At 32.1% G+C, this 22068-nt stretch overlaps 2 protein-coding genes across 2 annotated transcripts; both read right to left on the bottom strand.

Annotated features, from left to right (window-relative positions):
- Positions 1-6670: 6670 nt before the first annotated feature.
- Positions 6671-12076, bottom strand: LOC18054011 (reticulon-4-interacting protein 1, mitochondrial). The gene is made up of 7 exons (XM_006451700.2): positions 11741-12076; positions 10895-11122; positions 10507-10580; positions 9641-9800; positions 9376-9495; positions 9156-9264; positions 6671-7436 (listed from the first exon to the last, which is right to left on the bottom strand). The coding sequence occupies exons 1-7, from the start codon at positions 11960-11962 to the stop codon at positions 7255-7257; spliced, it is 1095 nt and encodes a 364-aa protein (XP_006451763.1). The 5' UTR covers positions 11963-12076; the 3' UTR covers positions 6671-7254.
- Positions 12077-12815: 739 nt separating this feature from the next.
- LOC18054010 (protein SAWADEE HOMEODOMAIN HOMOLOG 2) lies at positions 12816-18489 on the bottom strand. The gene is made up of 9 exons (XM_006451698.2): positions 18067-18489; positions 16722-16807; positions 16583-16628; positions 16308-16509; positions 15647-15722; positions 15480-15531; positions 14608-14751; positions 14369-14488; positions 12816-13277 (listed from the first exon to the last, which is right to left on the bottom strand). Exons 1-9 carry the CDS (start codon positions 18118-18120, stop codon positions 12912-12914), a joined length of 1146 nt encoding a protein of 381 aa, XP_006451761.1. The 5' UTR covers positions 18121-18489; the 3' UTR covers positions 12816-12911.
- Between the last annotated feature and the right edge of the window lie 3579 nt (positions 18490-22068).

Raw genomic sequence — 22068 nt, 5'->3', positions numbered from 1 at the left:
ACATAACCGCGAACATAAACATTTTACAGTTGTGTTATCATGCATGGTTTTCAGGATATGACGATTATGCCCTTGTGCATTGTCACAGTCATACATTGACCACAGTCTTTCGGAACAAGGTTTCGTATGTTTTCAGCATAGATATTCAGATTAGTATTATAAAGCCGATTCAAGAAGATTTTGGTAACCTTTTAATTATTTTTTTTAATACACATTACACATGTTATTAATGAATTATATAAATATTTATAACTGTTATTATAGTAGATATTACACTAATATTTACATAATTGTTATTATAACAGACATTACACTGATATTTACAATCAGATATACGTAATTGGAACTTACATTATTAAAGTACATGTCCAGATAAATATAAAACAAATATGAGATAAATTTATTATTTATACTTTTTTTTCGTAATTATTTATTTTTCGTAAGTAGATTTTATATGTTTTGAATTTAGGTATTGAGATTGCTACTAATTGATTCAAGAAGTGTGATGCCGTAGATTTTCAATTCTAGATTATAACGTAATTTAAAAAATCGATCAATTTATTTCGAGTTTAGGTATTCAAACTGCTACTACATAACTAATTTAGAAAGTTCTGGTAGACTTTTAACCCTAAATTATAATGTAATTAAAAAAATCCAACCTTGTGAAAATGATTTTTCTTAATAAAAAGCAATTAGAAACGGAATATGAAGTGCAAATGTGTGAGTTTTAAATTGCAAAAGTAAATAGCAGGATCCCTATCTGCTTGCTAGTGAATAGTGATAGGTTTGTTTGATCTCTTGCTGCAGTAGCATACAGCATGACCAACGATCACATAGCTTTCCCAAGTGGTGACAAAGAGGTAATGCTCACTCGTGTATAAAAGTTAGGGGCAATGTGGACTGGTGTATGCGCACACGTAGTCCGTAGATATCAGTTGGTTAATTTTGATCTTGGATTAAAAGTGTGTAAAGTCAAAGAAAAAGAGACTTTTTTATTTATTTATTTCATTTTCCTTTTTCCAGTAAAGTTATGGAAAAAGAAAGCAAATTCATGAAAATATTGTGTGTTGCACATCTTTTGTGAATTCTTATATAATTTCCCCAAATCAATAGGAAGGTGAAATTAAAGAAATCATAACATAAGGTAACTAATTCTCCCGTGGGTTGATTTTTATAATCTCCTAATTGATTTTCGGGCTCAACTCGTTATTTTTGTGCTGATTTCCATCAGACTTGTCATAAATGGTATGTAATAATGAAAAAAAAAGGTTGATAATTGAGTAATTTTAATTCTATAATTACTTAAGATAATTACTCGAATGATTTATGTGACATGTAAACGTGGGCAGATCATAATTTGGATACAAAGCAAATGCAAAATGATGAGGCAAGGCAAAATTACAAAAAGCACAATATATAAAATAGAGTGTGTGTGTGTGTGGTGGGGGGGGGGGGAGGGAAGGCCATCGGGAATACCAAATCACCACCATCCGTGTGTGGCGTTTTGTTTGTGGCCACTTTTGCGCACCAGAAGACCAGACAGAGAGACGACTTAGAACAAGTAGCCGTTATTTTCTTTTTTACTAATAAAAATACAAAGGAAGAGACAAGAGCAGAGAAGAGAAGTGGCAATTCTCGAAATTTAATGCGAAAACGATGGGGTTTCTGGGAGTAATGGCACATGGGGGGCGTGAGGGTGAAAACAGAGAAGAGCAGAATCCAAAGGTTGTCGCACGTGACCACACCCCCGAGGGATAGGGTTTGGGTTTCGTGACGATGCTTTGCATTGCATATACAACAAACAAGAATGATGAAGACGTACGTACAAGCTTTCAAGTTTCGATCTTCATTCAATCCACGCTACTTATATGTTGCGTGCTTAACACTCTCCCTAACCGATCATGCCCTAGAGATAACAACATTAGAGTATTGAATTATGAATGTATGAATATTGAACTTTTTGTAGTTCAATACAAGGAAATGATCCCTTGGGCATTTATCACTTTCATCTACATCTTTTTAGAAGAACAAAAACTTTTTAGATTTCATTTATGGTTGAATTCTAAAATCTACTACTGTAGCAGTCAGCGCAAGTTTCATTCGAGATTTATCTATCAAAATAATTAACACCTATAATCTCTATAGATTAAATGAGTAAGAAATAATTTTTCTCAAAGGGTTAATTTCATATCATGAGATGATAATCTTCAAATTTTTTATCAAAATGACAACAAGTTAAAATTTATTATAGTTTAAAGAGTATTTTAAATATTGCATTTCACAATAATGGTGTGTTTACTTCATGGAATGAGAATTGACTGGAAATAAGAATAAGGAATGAGAATGAAATTTTAATATTTACTTGGAAAAAATAAATAGGAATGAGAATGTGCTAGAATATCATTGATGTGTTTACTTAGCAAAATAAATGGGAACGAGGAATGGGAATGAAAATCAATTTACCAAAATACTCATAGTATTAAATAATGTAATTTTCATTATCTAGATACATGTATAAATATTATAATAAAAATGATATTAATTAAAAAATAAAATTAATAATAATAATAAATGTTAATAATGATAATATTAATAAAAAATATAATAATAACAATAATTATAATAAAAAAATATAATAATAACAATAATTAATAGTAACTAAAATAATAAAGTTAATAAAATATAATAATAAGAATAATAAATATTAATAATGATAATATTAACAGTAATTAATAATAACTAAAATAATAAAGTTAATAAAATATAATAATAATAATAAATGTTAATAATGATAATATTAATAAAAATAATACTAACAATAATTAATAATAACTAAAATAATAAAGTTCATAAAATTTAATAATAATAATAATAATAATAATTTTATTATTATTAATGACATTTAAAATAATAAAATTAATTGTGATTTAAATGAGGATAATTTGATAAATATGAAAAATTAGATGGATACAAAAGTAAACGTATATTTTATTCTCATTCACTCATTTTCATTTTCAACTCTCCATGGGAATGAGATTTTCATTTCTTATTCCAAAATTATGTGAAACCTACATATTTTATTCTCGTTTCCAAATTATATTTTAGTAAATAAACATAAATTTTATTTTTATCCCTTCGTTCTCATTCCCTAAACCCTCAAGTAAACACTCCCTAGAAATAATCCAAAACTCAAGTAAACACAATAATCCAAAACTTACGGAAGATACTGTTCATCTTGTATAAATTGATTGAGCAACTATTTTTAAAGGGTCCGCCTAAGTTACATTTAATGTAACTTACGACCAACTTGTTAAAATTCATCCTGCCCCCCCTATTTTATATTATTTACAATTTATTCATAAGTATTATAAAATTTTGTTTAGCCCCTTATACTCAATTTTATTTTATTAAAACCCTAGAGTATGAATTCGCCCCCTATAATTTTAAATTTCCAAAATAACCTCCATTTAATTATAAAAATATAATTATTATCAAATGAATTATAATTATAACTATTATTCTATTATAATCATAAATATAATTATATTTTTTAAATAGATTATTATTGTTATTATTAATAACAAGAATAAAAAGTGTTATAATTAATTAATCTATTAACAATAATTAATAAATTTTTTTGTTAAATTGTTAATAATAATAATAATTAACGATACTTATTATTAATAATTAGTTTTTGAATAATAATAACAATAAAAATAATAAAAATATAAAATAATAATTATGATAAAAATTAATGAATGATTTTATAGCAAATGGTTATAATTTAACCCATTTAGATTTTGATTCTAAGATAAAGTAAATACATAAATGGTAATAAAGTTCATTTTAATTACAATTCTTGCAATTCAAGCAAATAAATTATTCAATTAGACCACTCTATATTATTTACAATTTATTCATAAGTATTATGAATTTTATAGTGCATTCACTAAACATGAATCAAATTTACCTGGAAACATAATGAATTACAATCACAATAGCTAGAATCAAAATGAGGAATTAGAATCAGAATAATTTATTTACTTGAACTACAGAAATCATAATTAAAATGAGTTGTGTTACTATTTATCTGTTTATTTTGTCTTAGAATCAAAATCAGAATGAGTTAAATTATAACATTGCTATAAAATTATGAATTAATTTTTATCATAATTATTATTTTTTTATTTTAATTACTGTTATTGTTATTATTATTCAAAAATTAATTATTAATAATAATTGTCATTAATTATTATTATTATTAACAATCTAATGAAACACTATTATTAATTATTGTTAATAGATTAATTAATTATAATACTTTTTATTCTTGTTATTAATAATAAAAATAATAATCTATTTAAAGAATATAATTATATTTATGATTATAATAAAATAATAGTTTTAGTTAAATGGAGGTTATTTTGAAAATTTAAAATTATAAGGGGCAAATTCGTACTCTAGGATTTCAATAAAATAAAATTAAATATAAAGAATTAAACGAAATTTTACAATCTAAAATATTTTATTACATTACGAATATATTATAAATAACATAAAATATGGGGGGCTAGCTGAATTTTTATAGGCTGGCCGTAAGTTACGTTAAATGTAACTTAGGCGGAACATTTTTAAAATGTTGAAACAAATTTGATAAATGAATCATTATGAAGTTACATGACACGCACCGTGGAGGGAGATTGGGCGTGAACTATTCAACGAACAAAATGCCTCGTTGGCAGAGACCTATGCTTTGTACAAAAACACTACTATGCTCCCATGCATTACATTGAGAATCGCACAAAACGGGCGCGTGTGTTAAGAAAGGGTTAAAGCACACAGGAGTACCCCAGTCAACCAATGGTCTGTGGCAACGTCATAAAGAGTACAAATTACTTTTCTTGTGTTAATGGCAAAAAGCCATCCTGTGGGTAAAATCATCAATGTCAGGCTGCAGTGGAGTGGTGCTGTGTGCATTAAATGCTCACCGAACATGTCATTTTTAGCTTAAATTAATGGAAAGGCCAGAGCCAGACTGCCAAAAAGGGCCTCTCACACACGCGCGCGCGCGCGCGCACACACGAAAGAAGGCAATTGCTAAGTTAACTTCAAAGTGAAAATGATGATAGAAAGAAAATTTGTATTATAATAATAATTGGGTCAAGGGTTACTTTTTTTTTTTTTTGAGAAGGTCAAGGGTTACTTGAAAAGGCAGAATTTGACCAAACAGTTACACACCAGAAACGGACAAAAACAAGCATTCAAAGCAGCTTGATTATGCTTTAAGCAATGAGATCTGAGCGTTGCTTTGGCATTCTAATTGGGACAAATGACCAAACTTATAATAATTACAAGCTATATATAGCTCTCAGGAAAACCTGTAATAGCAAATCTGTTTCAATTACAATACAAATAAGTAATTGTTGTTAATAACGTAGAATGAAAACAGTATCTCTGAGGTTTGTTTCTATTGACAATTGACAGCCAGAAAACTTCGATTATTGCCCTAAATTGCATTCCTTTTAAATAAGAACACATTTTTCCCCGCATACTAGCGAGAATAAATTTTCCAATCTAATTCTCAAGAAACCTCTAGACTGTATTACAATCATTCCTATCTACAGTCCCAATAAATATTTGAGTAAATATACCTCTAAACTATAAGAATTTCAAAAAAAAAAAAAAGGAAAAATCCAGCAGAGACTGGGTTTTGGGTTTTTGTAAACTGCTTATATGATATTATTCATTGGGTAGAGACTGGGGCCGAACTATTAGATAGGTGTAAGATGCGGTGACCCATGCGTGGACCACTGGCTTGGGGAGTTAGGGTTGGGCACGGCCTGGGCTAGCCTTCAGTGGGCTCACCACAGGAATGTCCATTCATACAAAGACTGGGTAGCTGTAGCATTCGTGTTATGATGTCCACAGATTTTTGGTGCTTAAAGCCAGATGAAAATCTCTTGGCCACATGATACTAAATCACAATTATTAAAAGGGCATCTGCCCCTTAACCTCAACAGTTGGAGAATTCTAGCGAATATTGCACATCATATGACATGCTGTTGCTGGCCCTTATAATTAAAATGCTTTTAGGGCCTATTGTTTGTTGTTCTTACACATTAAATGATAGGAAGGGATTGTTTATCTCTGTACTTTAAACTAAAAGATGTACAATGCTATCAAAAAATTAAAAAAAAAAAAAGGTTAAAATCCCGACAAAGTGACAACATTGCCAAAATATCATCACTCCAATAACAATAAAACAATTTGCAACTTAATAATACTAGTGATATTCAACATCAAGCAGTAACATCTCCAGAAATTAACTTACTGTCACTTAATAATTTTAGTGATATTCACCATCAAGCAGTAACATCTCTGCAAATTAACTTTTAATGACAGAAGCATAGAGCACTACATTTCATAATTGATGTTTCATGTTACCAAGACATTGGAACGGTACCATAAAACCAACTAGTTATTTAATTACTGTAACAATCAATAAACAAAAATGTTCTCAATGAGTCACATTGCCGATTGAACATGTGTGAATGCTCACTCCATTGCAATAATATATACTTTTTAGTAATGACTAACGAACGATAATGACTAAAGTGTGTTGCAGATCGACAGGCAGAGACTTCAGAATATGGAAACTTTAAAGCACAAAGAGATTGAGCAGACTTTTCAACGTGAATGAATGTTTTAGGTTATTACAAATTTTGGCAAATCAATTATCAGAAATCACACGACACAAGTGGAGATGACTAACTGATATTACAAAGTAAACAACACCATGCATTACTTTGCTGCATGGCAATTTTAATTTCAATTATTACTCTACTCATCCGGTGACTGGAATTACTGTAGTTCCCTTAAGTTTACAAAGGTAAAATCCCATAGATCATTATCTACTGATACCCATCTAACTACAAAATCATATAGTTCCAGAATAGAAGGCAACTATACATACGAGAAAATGTAGAATTCTTTTTCTTCTTTCTGCAAGGCAATTTCAGAACAAGAGATCTATTTAAACCCACTTATCCTATCACCACTTGAGCTTAAACCAGACGATACTTTCTCAAATATTTACAGATTGTCGATTGGATATTGATAGTCATCAATGGCAAAACCTACTTTTCTAGACATACCGGTAATGCTTAAGGAGTAAAGTGGGCCAAAAGAGCAGTGATGACCTTACAACCATTTGCAGAAATGTTGAAGGCATATTGGTGTCAATAGTTTCAATCATCAATCAAATTCCAGAACTACTTTACCAGGAATGAGCCTCTTGTCTTTGGCCTCATGAGCTTCTCTTACTTGCGTCATGTGAAATGTTTTATCAACAGGTATTTTGAGTTTTCCAGTTTCAGATAGCCTGCGAATCTCCTCTAACCCTTCTGCATCAGCCCGCATGTATATGTATGAATAGTCTGGATCAACAATTGAAAAAAAGAGAACTGGTCAATCATCTAGGCATGACGGTTTGCACATTTAACATGGGAAGCAATTACTCAGTGAAAATAATACTCAACATCCTCTTTTTTGCAGCATAAGAAGGCATAAATAACGTAAAGAATTGTAAAATTTATATTGTTCGTGTTTCAAAGAAACCAGAAATGGATGCAAAAGAAAGTGGAATAACTAGTTAGTTGCCACCTATGTACATATTTAGAGTCTTCCAACTCTTATGCCCAAAGGATTTAATTCATCAAACCCCATGATTTCTTCTTATGTACTATGTAGTGCTACTGGAAGTCCACATTACCACTGCAGCATGCTAATGAGTCTTAAGGCAAAATTGGTCTGATAACTGAATACAACATCCTTCTGTTTCACATCACAACCCGTATAATTATAAAAAAATAAACAGTCTTTTTCTCTAGTAAGACAAAAATGGTTCCAATGCATAATAGATCTGAAGCAGCGGAAGTTTAATGTTCTATTGTTATGTTGATTCTTGAGAATACTAGAATAAAGGAACAACCTAAATTTACGTTGATTCGAAAGAATACCATGAGCCTAGAGGGTTAAAACTCGTTGATTCCGCAAAATGCCAAGAATTAACTAAACTCAAAAACTCACACAAAGTTCTAATACCTGAAAAAATTATTGAACTCAAATCTAGAGTTTATTAGAAGAAATAATTAATAGCAAATAATCAAGGTCTACTTGCAAAGCTACAAAAGACACTTACTTATAATAATTACGAATTATCCTAATTTGACTAGAAATTCCATTTTAACAAGACTTATTCCTAAATTAGGAATACAACTCAAATAAGCAATGCATAAACAATAAAACTCTAAATAGGAAACCAAATTAAACTAGAATACAAATTAATTAAAATATTCCTAAATATTATAAATTTCAATCTAATTAGCATTCCTTCAATTTCTTGCTCTACATCAAGATCCCTAACAACAGAATGAGCATTTTCTAGCATGAAGTTTCTCCATACAAGATTCTTAGTAGAGGCTTTATCCTCAAAAAAAAAAAAAATCACCAATGCCTAGGTCAGCCATGGAAGCAGCTTCCACCAGAATGCCATCTTATAACTCTCTTCCTCGTGGGAGCAGGAGGCAGGGAGGGATACCTTAAAAGAAGAAGAAGAAGAAGTTACCATGCGCCCCACCCTAGCCATTCAAAATCAAATTAATCACTATCCTAGGTTGGAGTGAGGGGAGTTGAACCTTTGACCTCTCGCTTCCTCTGTTAGAGGCCAAACTGGCTTATCCCCTAGGGAACAAGATGACAAAGCCCTAGGAGATCATTGATTCTCATATCGTGCAAAGAAGATAATTTGTTGACTAAACGTTGTTACTTCTTAAATCCCCAACATCTTTTCACAAGTGAACAGACCAGATTTTTGCATTCAATGTTCTCTAGAGTAGATGTACATTGTGCAGCTAAGCTCAGCAATTGCGAACCCAATTGAAAGATAGCAATGATCCAAGGTCACCATAGTCTGATTATCATATTCAACTAACTATAAACAACCTACATAGAGGGTAAAAGAAGAAAAGTATTTTAGCTGAAAAAGGGAACTTAGATCCACAATTTGGCAAAAGAAATAAAAATATAATTGCATATTTCTTGCTCAAGGTATTTGTAGTACATAGAAGGTATTTTTAGTACATAGATCCCAATACCTATTCCATAAGAATACCAAGTTTGCATCCGTTTCTTCAGTAGAACAGTTGTAGCTATAGGCAGCCCGAGTGCTAGTCCATAATGATCAGCCAATGCTGCTGTCTCGCCCTTAAAGAAGGATGTAAATATAATCATTAATTGCTTATGTGGAAACAGTAGAATATATTACCCTAAAAGGTTCTTTTAACAAAAAATAATGAACAGACTTTAATTTCTTACGTGAAGTGTCATATAATGTCCACCCCTCTTCAAAAAATTGAGGCCCAATCTTTCAGTTTCTGGAGCACCAATAGTGTCCAAAACTGCATCAAACTTCCCCTTTATTGCCAATTCAATGTCCTGAGAATAAAATATGTTTACTGGTTAGAAAAATAAATCCTAAACACTAACCATAATTTAAAAAAAAAATCACTTTAATTATCCAGATATGGAATCTAAATTATCAAAAGCAGAATATAGGGTGAAGCAACTCAAAGTTGATCACCTTAGAAGAATAGTCAACAGCTTGCACAGCACCAGCTGCCAGTACTCGATCTATACTTTTGCTTCCACAAGTAGCACTAACATGACACCCTGAAGCTACTGAAAACTGTACTGCAGCAAAACCTACTGCTCCTCCACCACCCAGAACTAATAACCTTTGCCTGTGGAGATAAGAACAATAATTAATAATGATTGAACTAAAAAATAAAATAAAATTTTTTAAGATTTGGGATTATCATAATTTTCATCAGCTTCAAAATTTAAAAAAAAAAAAAAAGAAGTATGGAAATAATCTTCAAGTTAACATGGTAACTGCTGATTTGAAATTAGAAGATGGGATGCACTTAAAAGTTAAAACATCAATGACGGTGCAGGCTTCATAAATTGCTATTAACCTTTAATCATAAACCTTTGATGTAGGTTATGAAAGGTTGCTCAAAATTTTTCTTACGAATGGGCCAGAAAAGTTTATCAGCAAATGATAGCCAGGGAGGCAGGGCGGGGTGTTACACAGGAGATATATATATATATATATATATTTTCCCCTCTCTTTTTGTGTATCACACAGATGGATGGGAACATAACCAATAATTGTGAATGCTGTTGAAGACGAGCAGCAATAAAATAGAGACACCACAATAATTTCCCACCACAAAATTCAGGACAAGCGAAGAAAAATAAATTGGAAGCCAAACATCCAAATAGAAAACAACTTGATGCAGTTTCATTGCAGCATCAGCAAGAATAAACGGCATAAATTCAATTACAGAAAAAAATAAAATAAAATAAAACCATAGGCTCCTTCCACAACCCCCCAAACCCAAAAAAAAAAAAAAAAAAATTTAAGGAGCTGCAAAATCAACATACCCCTCAGACATCCTAGCAGCACATTTTAGAGCACGCCATGCAGTCAGTGCAGCAAAAGGAATTGCACTTGCATCCTACAGGAGCACATTAAACTATTTAAATCATATTCTACAAGGAAAAGGCAATTAACAAATGAGAGAAACAATGTTTTTAATCATTCAGCTTAAAAGAAAAGCTTCCCAAATTGATACTTCTCAATTTAACCAAAAGGAGACACAAGCACCACATTTGGTGCCAAATGTTATACAACTCAGACATGGCTAATGCAGAGAGCAAAAACAACTGACAAAGTACATCCAACAATATTAAAAGCAAAACCATAAGCTATAAACAGTAATAAGAAACAAATATTCAGCTCGAGATTTTAAAAAATTAGTTTAAAACTTACCGCATGAGTAACCGATACTGGCTTTGGAGTGAGTTCATCTTCTGACAGAACAGCATAGTCAGCATAAGTGCCTCTCACAGCAGTTGGATGCAATGCACCAAACACTTCTTGCCCGACAGTCAGCGACCTCACTGAAGCTCCAACAGCTGCAACTTCACCACTAATATCGCGACCCAAAATGAGAGGTAGAAGTGGTTCAAATATCGAACGACCATAGCCTGATCGCATCTGAAAGAATGATTATTGTGAATATTTAACAAATTACAATCCCAAGGCCTGGCCGAACTTTTTCACAACAATTTCAAGAACACATTTGTAGTAGCCGACAAAAACAGTATAAAATCCCAAACCAAGGTCAAGTTAGTGACTGATGCGCTTATCCTAAATTTTGAAACTGAAGCAGCTAAAGGGTTCCGTTAAACACCCGCTACCCACTAGTAATTACATTTTGATAATCCCAACTTGAGTACAAACTGATTGCGCAGCTCATCTGAAACTATCATATCATCTTAAATATTAATAACTAACCAATAAACTGCATCGGACTCAAATCCAATAGCAAGCGAACCCTAAATCACTTATTAATCAACAGCTGCAAAATCAAGTTGACCCAACGATTGTTCAGAGTATAAACGCTAGACATTTCTGATCACGTTTATTTATGCTGTTTGATGCAATTCTCTCTGCACGATCATCAGTTTACATTAAAAACAAAACATTATCATTTGCTAACAATTACGTCAAAAAAAAGAAAAAAAAAAGAAAAGGTTTTTAGATTAACAAAATGAAAGCCAAAAAATTTAAATTTGAAGTCGAATAAAAAGTAAAAATTTAAAATTCACTCACTCTTGTATCGAGTGGATTGATAGAGACAGCTCGGGTACGAACGAGGACCTCATTGGGCTTGAGATCCGGAACCTCCACATTTGGCCGCACCTCCAGGACCTCCGGCCCCCCAAACCGCGGCAGCACCACTGCCCTGCAGCTAGTGGTAACCAGGAATCGCACGAACCGTAACGGACTAACCAAATAGTCGTTAGCACTCTTGCGGGCTTTTAGGATTTGCATTTTGGTTCTGGTTTTGGTATTGAATTGCGTGTTTGCTAGTACTCAGCAGCGTGTTTGAGATGCTTTTGTAGGCCGGAGTTAAATGAAGTGCGAGTGTGGGACTGTCACTACGTGTTTGCGTTTTGTCCGCAGGGAAGGCTGTTTTGCCACGTGGCATCCATATATTAACTAATTCTCCACTTTTCTTTTTCAAAATTTATTTTCACGATGAACTATTGTAAGATTAATAAAAATTAAAAATGAAAATACTTACAATTGTGTGTGTGTGTGTGTGTGTTTTTTTTTTTAAAGGTAAATGAGTGGGCAAGACTCAAATTAAAGTTTTTAGATAAAGTTATTTAAAAATTACAAAGTCAAACCCGTGGGGAGATAGAATTAATACAACCCTTTCAACAATCTGCATTAGGCTTTTGTGAAATTTAGATAAGTTCCTTAAATATATTTTCTAAATTATCCAAATTTATATAAATAAATCAGTGATTGTTTTTTTAAATTTTTATGAAATGGGAAGGTCGAAATTTTTCAAAATTCTATAATATTATTCCACACATATATATAATCATTTTCATTTTCATTTGCAGACACCCTCATCTTCTGTTAAGAAGATATGATGTTCAATCATGCAATTTAATAAAAAACGCAAAGGATGAAGCCTTTTTGCATCTCTTTAGAATTTGGTATAATCGATGCCATTCTTAAGAATGAAATTTCCTTAATCCGTTTCCTTCATTTTCCTGTTCACTTTTTGGCTACCACAAATACATGGGGACAGAAATAAACAAAAAGAAAATAAAAGAAAAAGAAAAAGAAGAACACAACTCTAAACAGGATAAAATATAAATGGTTCAAGACAGAAAAAAAATTCCTTTCACTGAAGCTTATGCAACTATTCAAGAAAAGATACTGTCAAAAACTGTCAAATAAAGCTCTACTATTTTCCTTGTATGTTTCAACTAGGGTGGCCAGTCGCAGCAGTTGTTGCAGCAGTGCCACTTATTACGGCAGCACCACCAGGAGGAACAGCTGGATTGCTCGAACTGATGCCACTGCTGGCACTGGCATTTTTGGGTTCCACAGTTTGGGCAGGTACAGAAACAAAAGAATGAGATAATGGGGCCCCTTGGGCTATGTTTGCATTAACCTGCTTATGCATCATTTCGGCAGAAGAAACAGTCACCCTAGTAGCTGTAGATGCAGAAAGATCCGCACTGGTTTTCTGATGGTCTACCATTACTGAGTCATTCATAGCATGAAGTTGTTGCAACCTGTAATCAGTTTCAGGCCGACGGCAAACCTTTCTAAGAGGCACAATTTCCTGAATGAAGTTAAGAACCAAACACATGCACAAATCATAAAGCCCGCCCAAAAAATGATTGATTCAACCGATGCAATAACGATCAACCACACAAAGAACAAAGCACAAAGCAGAACATGAAATACACAATGCATTATATTTCTTATCAATGAATCATAACTGAATTGTTTTTCAGTAAACAAGCAGGTTGAACTATGTGTATTTCAGCTGCAAATTATGAATGCATTTACAATCATAAAATGTATAGCATTGTGGACAAAATCCATTTCAAGTTTACATTTGACAGATAACATGTACAAACCCATGAAAATTATGCACATTAAAATATGTTTGCTTTTGCTCCGGTAGGAACCATTACGTAACCGAAAGCTCATGGTTCTGTGATCACCTAATTGTTTAAGTTAGTCTAAATCAAAAGGCTTAAAAGTAGTCTAAAAGGAAACCGTTGCCAAATTCATCATATTAAATGCTTATATAAAATAGGATTTCCTTCAAAGACAAGCAAAAATCATCTCCACTTCTACTCATTGCAAAAAAAAAAGCACATGGGCTAATAGATTGTCACTGTCTAAATGCTTTCTAACAGATCTCTTTAGGAGACAAGGGAACATCATCTTCACCACTTCTGCCCATTGCCAAAATAAGCACATGCACCAAAAGATTGTAACTATCCACAGGACCTTTGACTAAATCTCACAGCCAACACCCAGACCCAACCTAAACCTAGGGTTTTTCTTCTCTTTTCCCGCTTTGCAATAGGCACAAAACAGCACATGATAGCAGCAGCTATTGAAGAAAGAGAGAATTTGCAGAGAAAAATAAAAATACAGCACAATGGCCAAAGCCACCATAACAAGTAATTTACATGTAAACTAAAAAATAAAACGAAAGGTTTAAAAACAATAAAGAAAAGTCAACCATCTACAATTGAGTAACGACCCCAATGAGATCCGTTGCAAATAAGCAACCTATCATCATACTAACCATGCAAATTGTATTAATCTCTCTCAACAGAAGTCGCACCTTATAGAATTAATTAATTATGTAAAAATTAAAAATCAAAAACCAGAAAAGGAACAGACAACTTATACCTCAGACTGATCGTGGTCATAGCGTACTAAAAACCTACAACGACAACCTCTTACATCATGCCTTCGCCGTTGGGCATCAAGAACATGGGCATCAAAGTAAAGAGCCTGATCTTTACCTTCCTGAGAATTCCACATGCATTAGAAATGGAGAATGCACACAGACCCAATCACAATTAACTTCTATAACAGATTGATAAAAGGCATTCTTTTATTTGCCTTATACATGTGGAAATTCCCACCTGAAAACAGAGTATGAGATCTCCTGGAAGAACCGCAACACATTCTGATGCTTCACAAGGGAGAGAACGCTGCCTGACATGCCTTTTTATGTTAACCCACTCATCCTCCTCAGCTCCAAAACCAGCAAACCTCACCTGTACTTCCTGAAACACCCAGCAATATTTCAACTAGAAATCCAAATGAAATAATTGAGAGCATCATTACTACTAAGTAATGCTTCAGAAATACCATCAGAATTTTACAAAAATTCAGAGTAGCATTTGATGAATACATTAAGTAAATTGAAATTTGATTTATAACGTATTCTATCTAGTGACCATCACAGCCCATTCGTCCTCATTTTCTTCCGTGAAATCTCAGTGAGGACAATTGATAGTTCATCCTAAATACTAACAATAGGGCGAAAAACCAAGCAGTATACATGTCTTTAGGAGCATAGATCAATTTTGTCAAGTAAGGTGGGATCTATAATTTGATGATAGATCTGGCAAATTATATTTAAACTTTTTTTTTAATTAATAACTCATGCACCCATTGGAGTTCGAACTCAGAAACTAAGTTCTAGAATGGCTGCTCCTTACTGCTGGAGCTAGATCTTGAAAGAGTTTAAAGTCAGACAAACTACAAACACATAACTTAATTTCTGTTTACGAGAAAGAAGTAAAATTGTAACACCAATTAAGTTTAGAAACAAGTGTTTGATACTGGTAAAAAAAATGAGGGCAAAATAAAACCTTAGATATTGTACTTTATTCACATATGATATATTGATAATTGTAAGTGTGAATTTAGGTAAACTGGGTAGAAAATAACTTGGTTGAATAACTAGGCCTGTATTGACAGATGCAGAAACACAAATTCAAAATCTTACTGGATCAGCTGTGTCGAAGTTCCTCTGGGCCAGAAAGGCAGAAACATCGTACCTGAGTCCATAGGACCAAGTATTAAGACTATTTACTGATAATTATCAAGTAGGACGAGAGGAAGCACAGAAGAGAGCCATCAGGATTCCAGATGTGAGTGGCTGGGTAGACTTACCATGCACCATCCCTTGCAGATTTAGCTTCAAACTCCATAAAAGTACTTTCCGATGCAGCCCTCCCTGCAGTAGAAACTGGCAAAATATAGGGAAAAAAATATGGGTAAAATAATTCCTAAGGTTATGTAATGAAAAGAAGCATAATATGAATATGAGGCATAGGAAAGAAAGGTGCATTCAAACAAGCAACTTGTTGCATCAGCTCTGTTCTAAATCCTGACTAGTGAGGCTTCTAAATGACTTCTCAGGACTTCAGGTGTCAATTAAAAAGGGAATGCTTTGTATAAATGACTTTTCGCCAATTCAACAAAATTCTAAACATTGAGTTCTCAAAAAAATTAAGAGAAAAAAAATCAAACACCGAACTCTGACCCAAGTGCCCATTAGCATACGGACACCAAGCTTACACTAGCCAATAACTTCAGGTATTTTCAAAAGATGTATATGACATGAGTAATTGAGAAACATATTCAACCATGCAGCAACAGTAGTCTAGGCACAAGTGTAAATAAGAATGCATACCAGACAGATGACACTTGGACAGAAACCAGCAAATGCCAGTAATTATAACACAAAATTAAAAGATAAAAATAAGAATAAGGAAAAAACAAGGAAACAAGCGGTTCAAACACTGTAAACCTAGAACAGAGCCCATTCTACCTGAGGGAACATTCGCAGAAGCAGGCATGGTTGGGGGCACAGAAGCAGACATAGGAATAGGAATTGGAGCAGCCACAGGTTGAGGAACATTTCTCCCCGGAGTGGAATCATCTCGAGCCAAAGGTGTTACATTTAACTTCCCAGGAGATTTAATTGATTTTGCCCTAATTGCATACCGCCTATTTTGGAACCAGTTCCAAACCTATAATAAAATTATTAACAAACTAATTTGGAATGAATCCTCATTGTTCAAAAGGGCAGTAAAATAGACTTACTTGCTTCATCTGCACCATAATCTTCCCTTTTCGTTCTGGAGACTCACTACAGTCAGCATCGTAACAATTCAATTCCAATCTAACTACCAAGAATAATAATTATATAATATATTGAACTCTCAAAAGGAAAAAGGCACACCTGAACTTCTCCGCAAGAGCCACAAGGATTTCCCGAGATGGCATTGCATTATGGTGCTCTTGCAGAATACCTTCCATCTCTGTGACCTTAATAAAGATGCACTTGTAAAATTTATTATTGAGAGCAACAAATAAGTTGAACACCATAACAGCTGCAAAAGTAGTTTTCTTTTCTATTTCACAGATAACATTTTGCCTATTAAGCTAAATAAAATATGAGAAGCCACCAATCAGATTATGAAATGAATAAATTAACTTTAACAAAGCAAAGTTTCATTAACACACATTTGCATTTTCCACCGACAGCAACATCAAGAAACTCATTGACTGCACAAATCATTTAAGATTGATAAGCATTGCAGCTCTAAAAAAACTTCCAATGCCTTTGCATCGCATTTGGAATTCACAGATGAAATAAGTACTTTTAAAGAAATACAATTGAACCATAAGATGTCTCTGTGCATGGCATTCACAATAAAATTATAAACTCACAACCCAGAGCCTACGTAAAAATATCAGGAACCTGAGGAATTTTCCAGGATTACAATTGTCAGAAAAAGGAATAAAATGTTAAGATACAACTGAATCAATCAGATAGTTTAGATTTCCTTCTTTTTAAAAAAAAAAAATAAAATAAAGAGGTGTACAGAGATCCTATAAAAGCGTTGACATAAGGGATAAAAGTGGTGCGAGAAGTTTATTTAAAAACTTCTTTCCGCAAAACTACCCTCTAACAGCCAACAATTCAAGTTCCAACAAGCAGGATCATTAGATAATTGTTTCCAGCTTCCATTTTGAGATTTATGTTCAGGAGAAACAAGCCACCACAAATAGAACAAGCCAACACAAATAGAACACCCTCAATTTTGTTTGCCATTTCACCTTCAAAATTAGCAACACTATCTTAAAAGTGTGAGATATAAGACACCTAAACCACTTAAACTTAAAAATCCAAACTAAATGCCAACTAAACCAGCTTTAGCAACAATTGCATACCAAAATCCTCAAATAAGAAATCCCTCAAATTAAAGTATATTACTGAACAATTTTAATGACATAGTATTAGATATGCAACTTTCAGTAGAAAAAAACACAGCAAAGCTATCACAAACTACAATCAAAACCCAGAAAACTAAGTCGTTAAAATAAAACCTAAAATCTAACCAAAACACAAAAAGTCTCAACATACATGCAGCACATTTTAAAATAACATAGGAACGCAAAAAAGGAGAAAATAAAATAAAATAATCGACCCAATAAATATTTACAACAGTAATATAAGAAATTGAACATGCAAATGCAATAATATCTCCAATACAAAATAAATGGAGGGAAAAGTTTTGAACCTCAGCAGGATTGAAGCGAAAGGCAGGGCCTCCATTACTCGGAGGACGACCCATCTCCCTGTTTCTCTATCTCGTGAAACTATCAGAAGGAGAGAAAAGCACTTGAAAAAGAAATTTGTAATCGAATAAGTGGGGAAAAAGAAAAAAAAGAGAAAGTTAATAATGTTTTTGGCAAGTGGCAAGTGCGTGCTGTTGAACCCAAGGGATATATATTTTTTTTTTAAAAAAAAAAAATCTGATTCAAGTTGATTTTGTCTTAAAAACAAAAACAGCCGAATGGATGAATCAGACAGTCAGGTGAATCCCGTGCTGTGACTTTGGATTTTTGATCTGAATATATGAACCAATTAGTGTCGGACTTGGGATGGGATGCCCTCGTTTAATTTTAAATCAACCACCAATCACCTTCTCTCTCTTTTTTACTCTTTTCCGTATAATTAAACCTATTTATTTTGTCTTTGACCACGATGGTTAAGTTCTAAAGTCTATGAAACTTATGTACAGTTATATTTTAAATATGAGCAATCTCTATTTAATAAAAAAAAATTATGATTACCTTATGAATATATCGTAATAAATGTGTATATTTATAACATACATCTTTTGAACTCTCTACTAACTCCCACTAATAACCCTTGTCTTTTCTATAACTTTCAATATCTCACAAAAAATTATAATTCATAATGTTTCCATTTGATTATATAACTATAAAACGAAAGTTGTCTCTTTGTTTTGTACACACTTGTCATAAATAAAATCATTTTATAATAGCTTTGCTCTCTCATTTTACTCTTTATTTTGTGTTGTTCTTTTATTTTGTGTTGTTGATTAATAGCTTTTCTAATACGTTATCAGCACAGGACTTTGATCAAGTATTAATTCTTTTGTTTCTTATATCTAGCAATTTTAATTATTATATAACTATAATTGTTCATCACTAGTAACATATCATATTAGCTATTATTATCATGTTTGTATTTGTAATAAGATTAACTTCTAAAGAATGCACGTCTATTACTTGTCTTCATTGTGTCTCTTGAAATACACATAATTGATGGCATAAGATTTGAAGTAAAATTTATGACGTGAATAGTTTAATATGTGATTATTAGAACTCTATTATTATATTACCATGAGTGATTATACGACATATCTAATATTTACTTGTTAATAATGAATCAATTAGTTATCTTTGTTTAGTATTGTTTTATAGCTATCTGAAAATATCGAATCTCAAGAAATTTAAATTTGTGACACTTGATATCCCTGGTGATAATTATATATCATGGGTCTCGGATGCTGAAATCGATCTTGATGATGTAATGAATCTTGGAGATACTATTAAAGAAAAAAATGATGCATCAACCCATGATTGTGCCAAGGCGATGATTTTATTTCGCCACCATCTTCATGAATAATTGAAAAGTGAGTATCTTACGATCAAAAAATCATATGTCCTCTAGAAATGTCTTAATGAAAGATTTAATCACCAAAAAACCGCTATACTTTCAAAAGCTCATTATGATTGGATACACTTACGATAACAAGATTTTAAATATATCAGTCAGTACAACTCTACATTATTTAAAATTGTTTCTCAATTAAAATTATATAAAATGGAGATTACTGATATAGATTTGTTGGAAAAGACATTTTCTATTTTTCCTGCTTCGAATTTACTCTTGCAGCAGTAATATTGAGAGCGGAGATTTAGAAAGTATTCTGAATTAATCTCATGTCTTTTAGTAGCTGAAAAAAATGATGAACTTTTGTTGAGAAACCATCAGTCTCATCCGACTGGATTTGTACCTATCCCTAAAGCGAATGGTATTTCAATCAATAATCGTAGTGCTAATCAAGGTCGTGGCCGAGGCTGTGGATGCAAAAATAATTGAGGCCGTGGTGGCTATAACAAGAAATGTCAATCAAACCACTCAAAGTGAAATAATGGTAATGAGAAACAAGAAAAAGATCCACAAGAGAAATCTCCAAAGGATCATGAAAATGTTTGCTTCAGATGTGGTGTGAAAGGACACTAGTCTCATGTTTTTCGTACACCAAAATATTTAGATGATCTTTATCAAGTATCCAAAAAAGGCAAAAGGAAAAGAAATTAAGACAAATTTCATTGATCATGAAAATCTAATTGATATAACTCATTTGGATGTTTTAGAATTTTTTTGATGATCCAAATGGTAAAATTGACTATTTAATTGGTGAAGGACATGTGAAGACCGATTAAGAATGCTACACTTTAAAGTGTGTTATTTTTTAAATTTGGTGTGTTTAAATTCTAAAACAAGTATTAGAGTGTTTAAATTTTGGTGTATTTCTTTACAGTTATAGTGTGTTTTAAGTTTATATTGTAAGAGTGTTTATTGTTTTGTGTGTATTATGAGAATTTGGTGTGTAACTTTTCAATTTCTTTAATAAAACATTTTCCGTAATGTTTTATTTATACTACTTGAATATTCTTTATATTCAATTGACTTATTTTATATCCATGTGTGAAGTTATATAATGAATTTTAACAATCACTTGGTGAATAATGAAGATGGATGTTTGGTGGATATTGTGACAACGTACATAGTTCTGCGAAATAAAAAATATTTTCATAATCATTAGCTAAGGCTAATGTTAATATAATATCTAGTCTTGCTAATCTAATTAAAGGCTTATCTAGTCTTCCTAATTTAATTAAAGGCACCAGAAGAGCTAATATTATGTTACTAAATGGTACAAAATTACAAATAAATGATGTTTTATACTCCAGTAGATTCAACAAAAATCTGCTTAGTTTCAAGGATATTCGTCAAAACGGATACCACATTGAAAAACCTAGTGAAGGTAATTTTAAATTTCTTTGCATTACTTCAAATATTTTATGCTAGAAGCATGTACTAGAAAAACTACCTTCTTTTTCTTTTGGGTTGTATCATACAATTATAAGAACAATAAAAATAAACTTTACAATGAACCAGAAGTTCTTTGATCTAAAATTTGTTAAACTTTGGCGTGAACAACTTGGGCATCTTGGATCAATCATGATGCATTGTATTATAAAAAATTTACATGGACATCAATTAAAGAACCAAGAAATTCTTTTACCAACTGAAAGTCCATGTACTACTTATTCTCAAGGAAAATTAATAATTCGGTCATTTCTAATGAAAGTAAGTCTTGAATTTCTTAAATTTTTAGAAAAAAATCCAAGGGGATATATATGATTAATAATTGGGCCATCTCTAATGAAAGTAAGTCTTGAATTTCTTAAATTTTTAGAAAGAATCCAATGGGATAGATATGACCTTATACATTTAAGTTGTGGACCGTTTCATTATTTCTTGGTCTTAATAGATGCATCAATTAGACGGTCAGATGTCTCTTTACTTTCTAGTTGTGGTATTACATTCCCTAGATTTCTTGCTCAAACCATTAGATTAAGAGCAAAATTTCTTGATTGTCATATTTAAAAAATTAGACTTGATAACACTGGTGAATTCACATGTAAATATTTTGATTATTGTTGCATGTCTGTTGGAATTGATGTTGAGCATTTTGTTGCACACTCTCAAACACAAAATGGTTTAGTTGAATCTTTGATTAAGCATTTACAATTAATTGCAAAACCATTAATTATTAGATCAAATTTGCATTTTTCATGTTGGGGACATGCAACACTACATGTTGCATTATTAATTTGCATTCGACCAAGTTCTTATCATATATATTCACCTTTATAACTTGTTTTTTACCAACAACTAGATATTTCTCATTTAAAAATTTTTGGGTTTGTTGTTTATGTCCCAGCTGCTCCCCCATAAAGAAATAAAATGGGTTTGCAAAGAAAACTTGAAATTTATGTTGGTTTCGATTCTTCATTAATAATTAGGTATCTTGAATGTTTAACAAGAGATCATCTTACCACACGATTTGCGGATTTCCATTTTGATGAACAAGTTTTCCTGTTATTAGGGGAAAAAAGATAAAAATAAATGAATG

The sequence above is a fragment of the Citrus clementina genome, unplaced genomic scaffold (genome assembly GCF_000493195.1).
Source record: "Citrus clementina cultivar Clemenules unplaced genomic scaffold, Citrus_clementina_v1.0 scaffold_1, whole genome shotgun sequence".
Lineage (NCBI taxonomy): Eukaryota > Viridiplantae > Streptophyta > Magnoliopsida > Sapindales > Rutaceae > Citrus > Citrus x clementina.
This window is presented reverse-complemented; position numbering and strand designations above follow the sequence as displayed.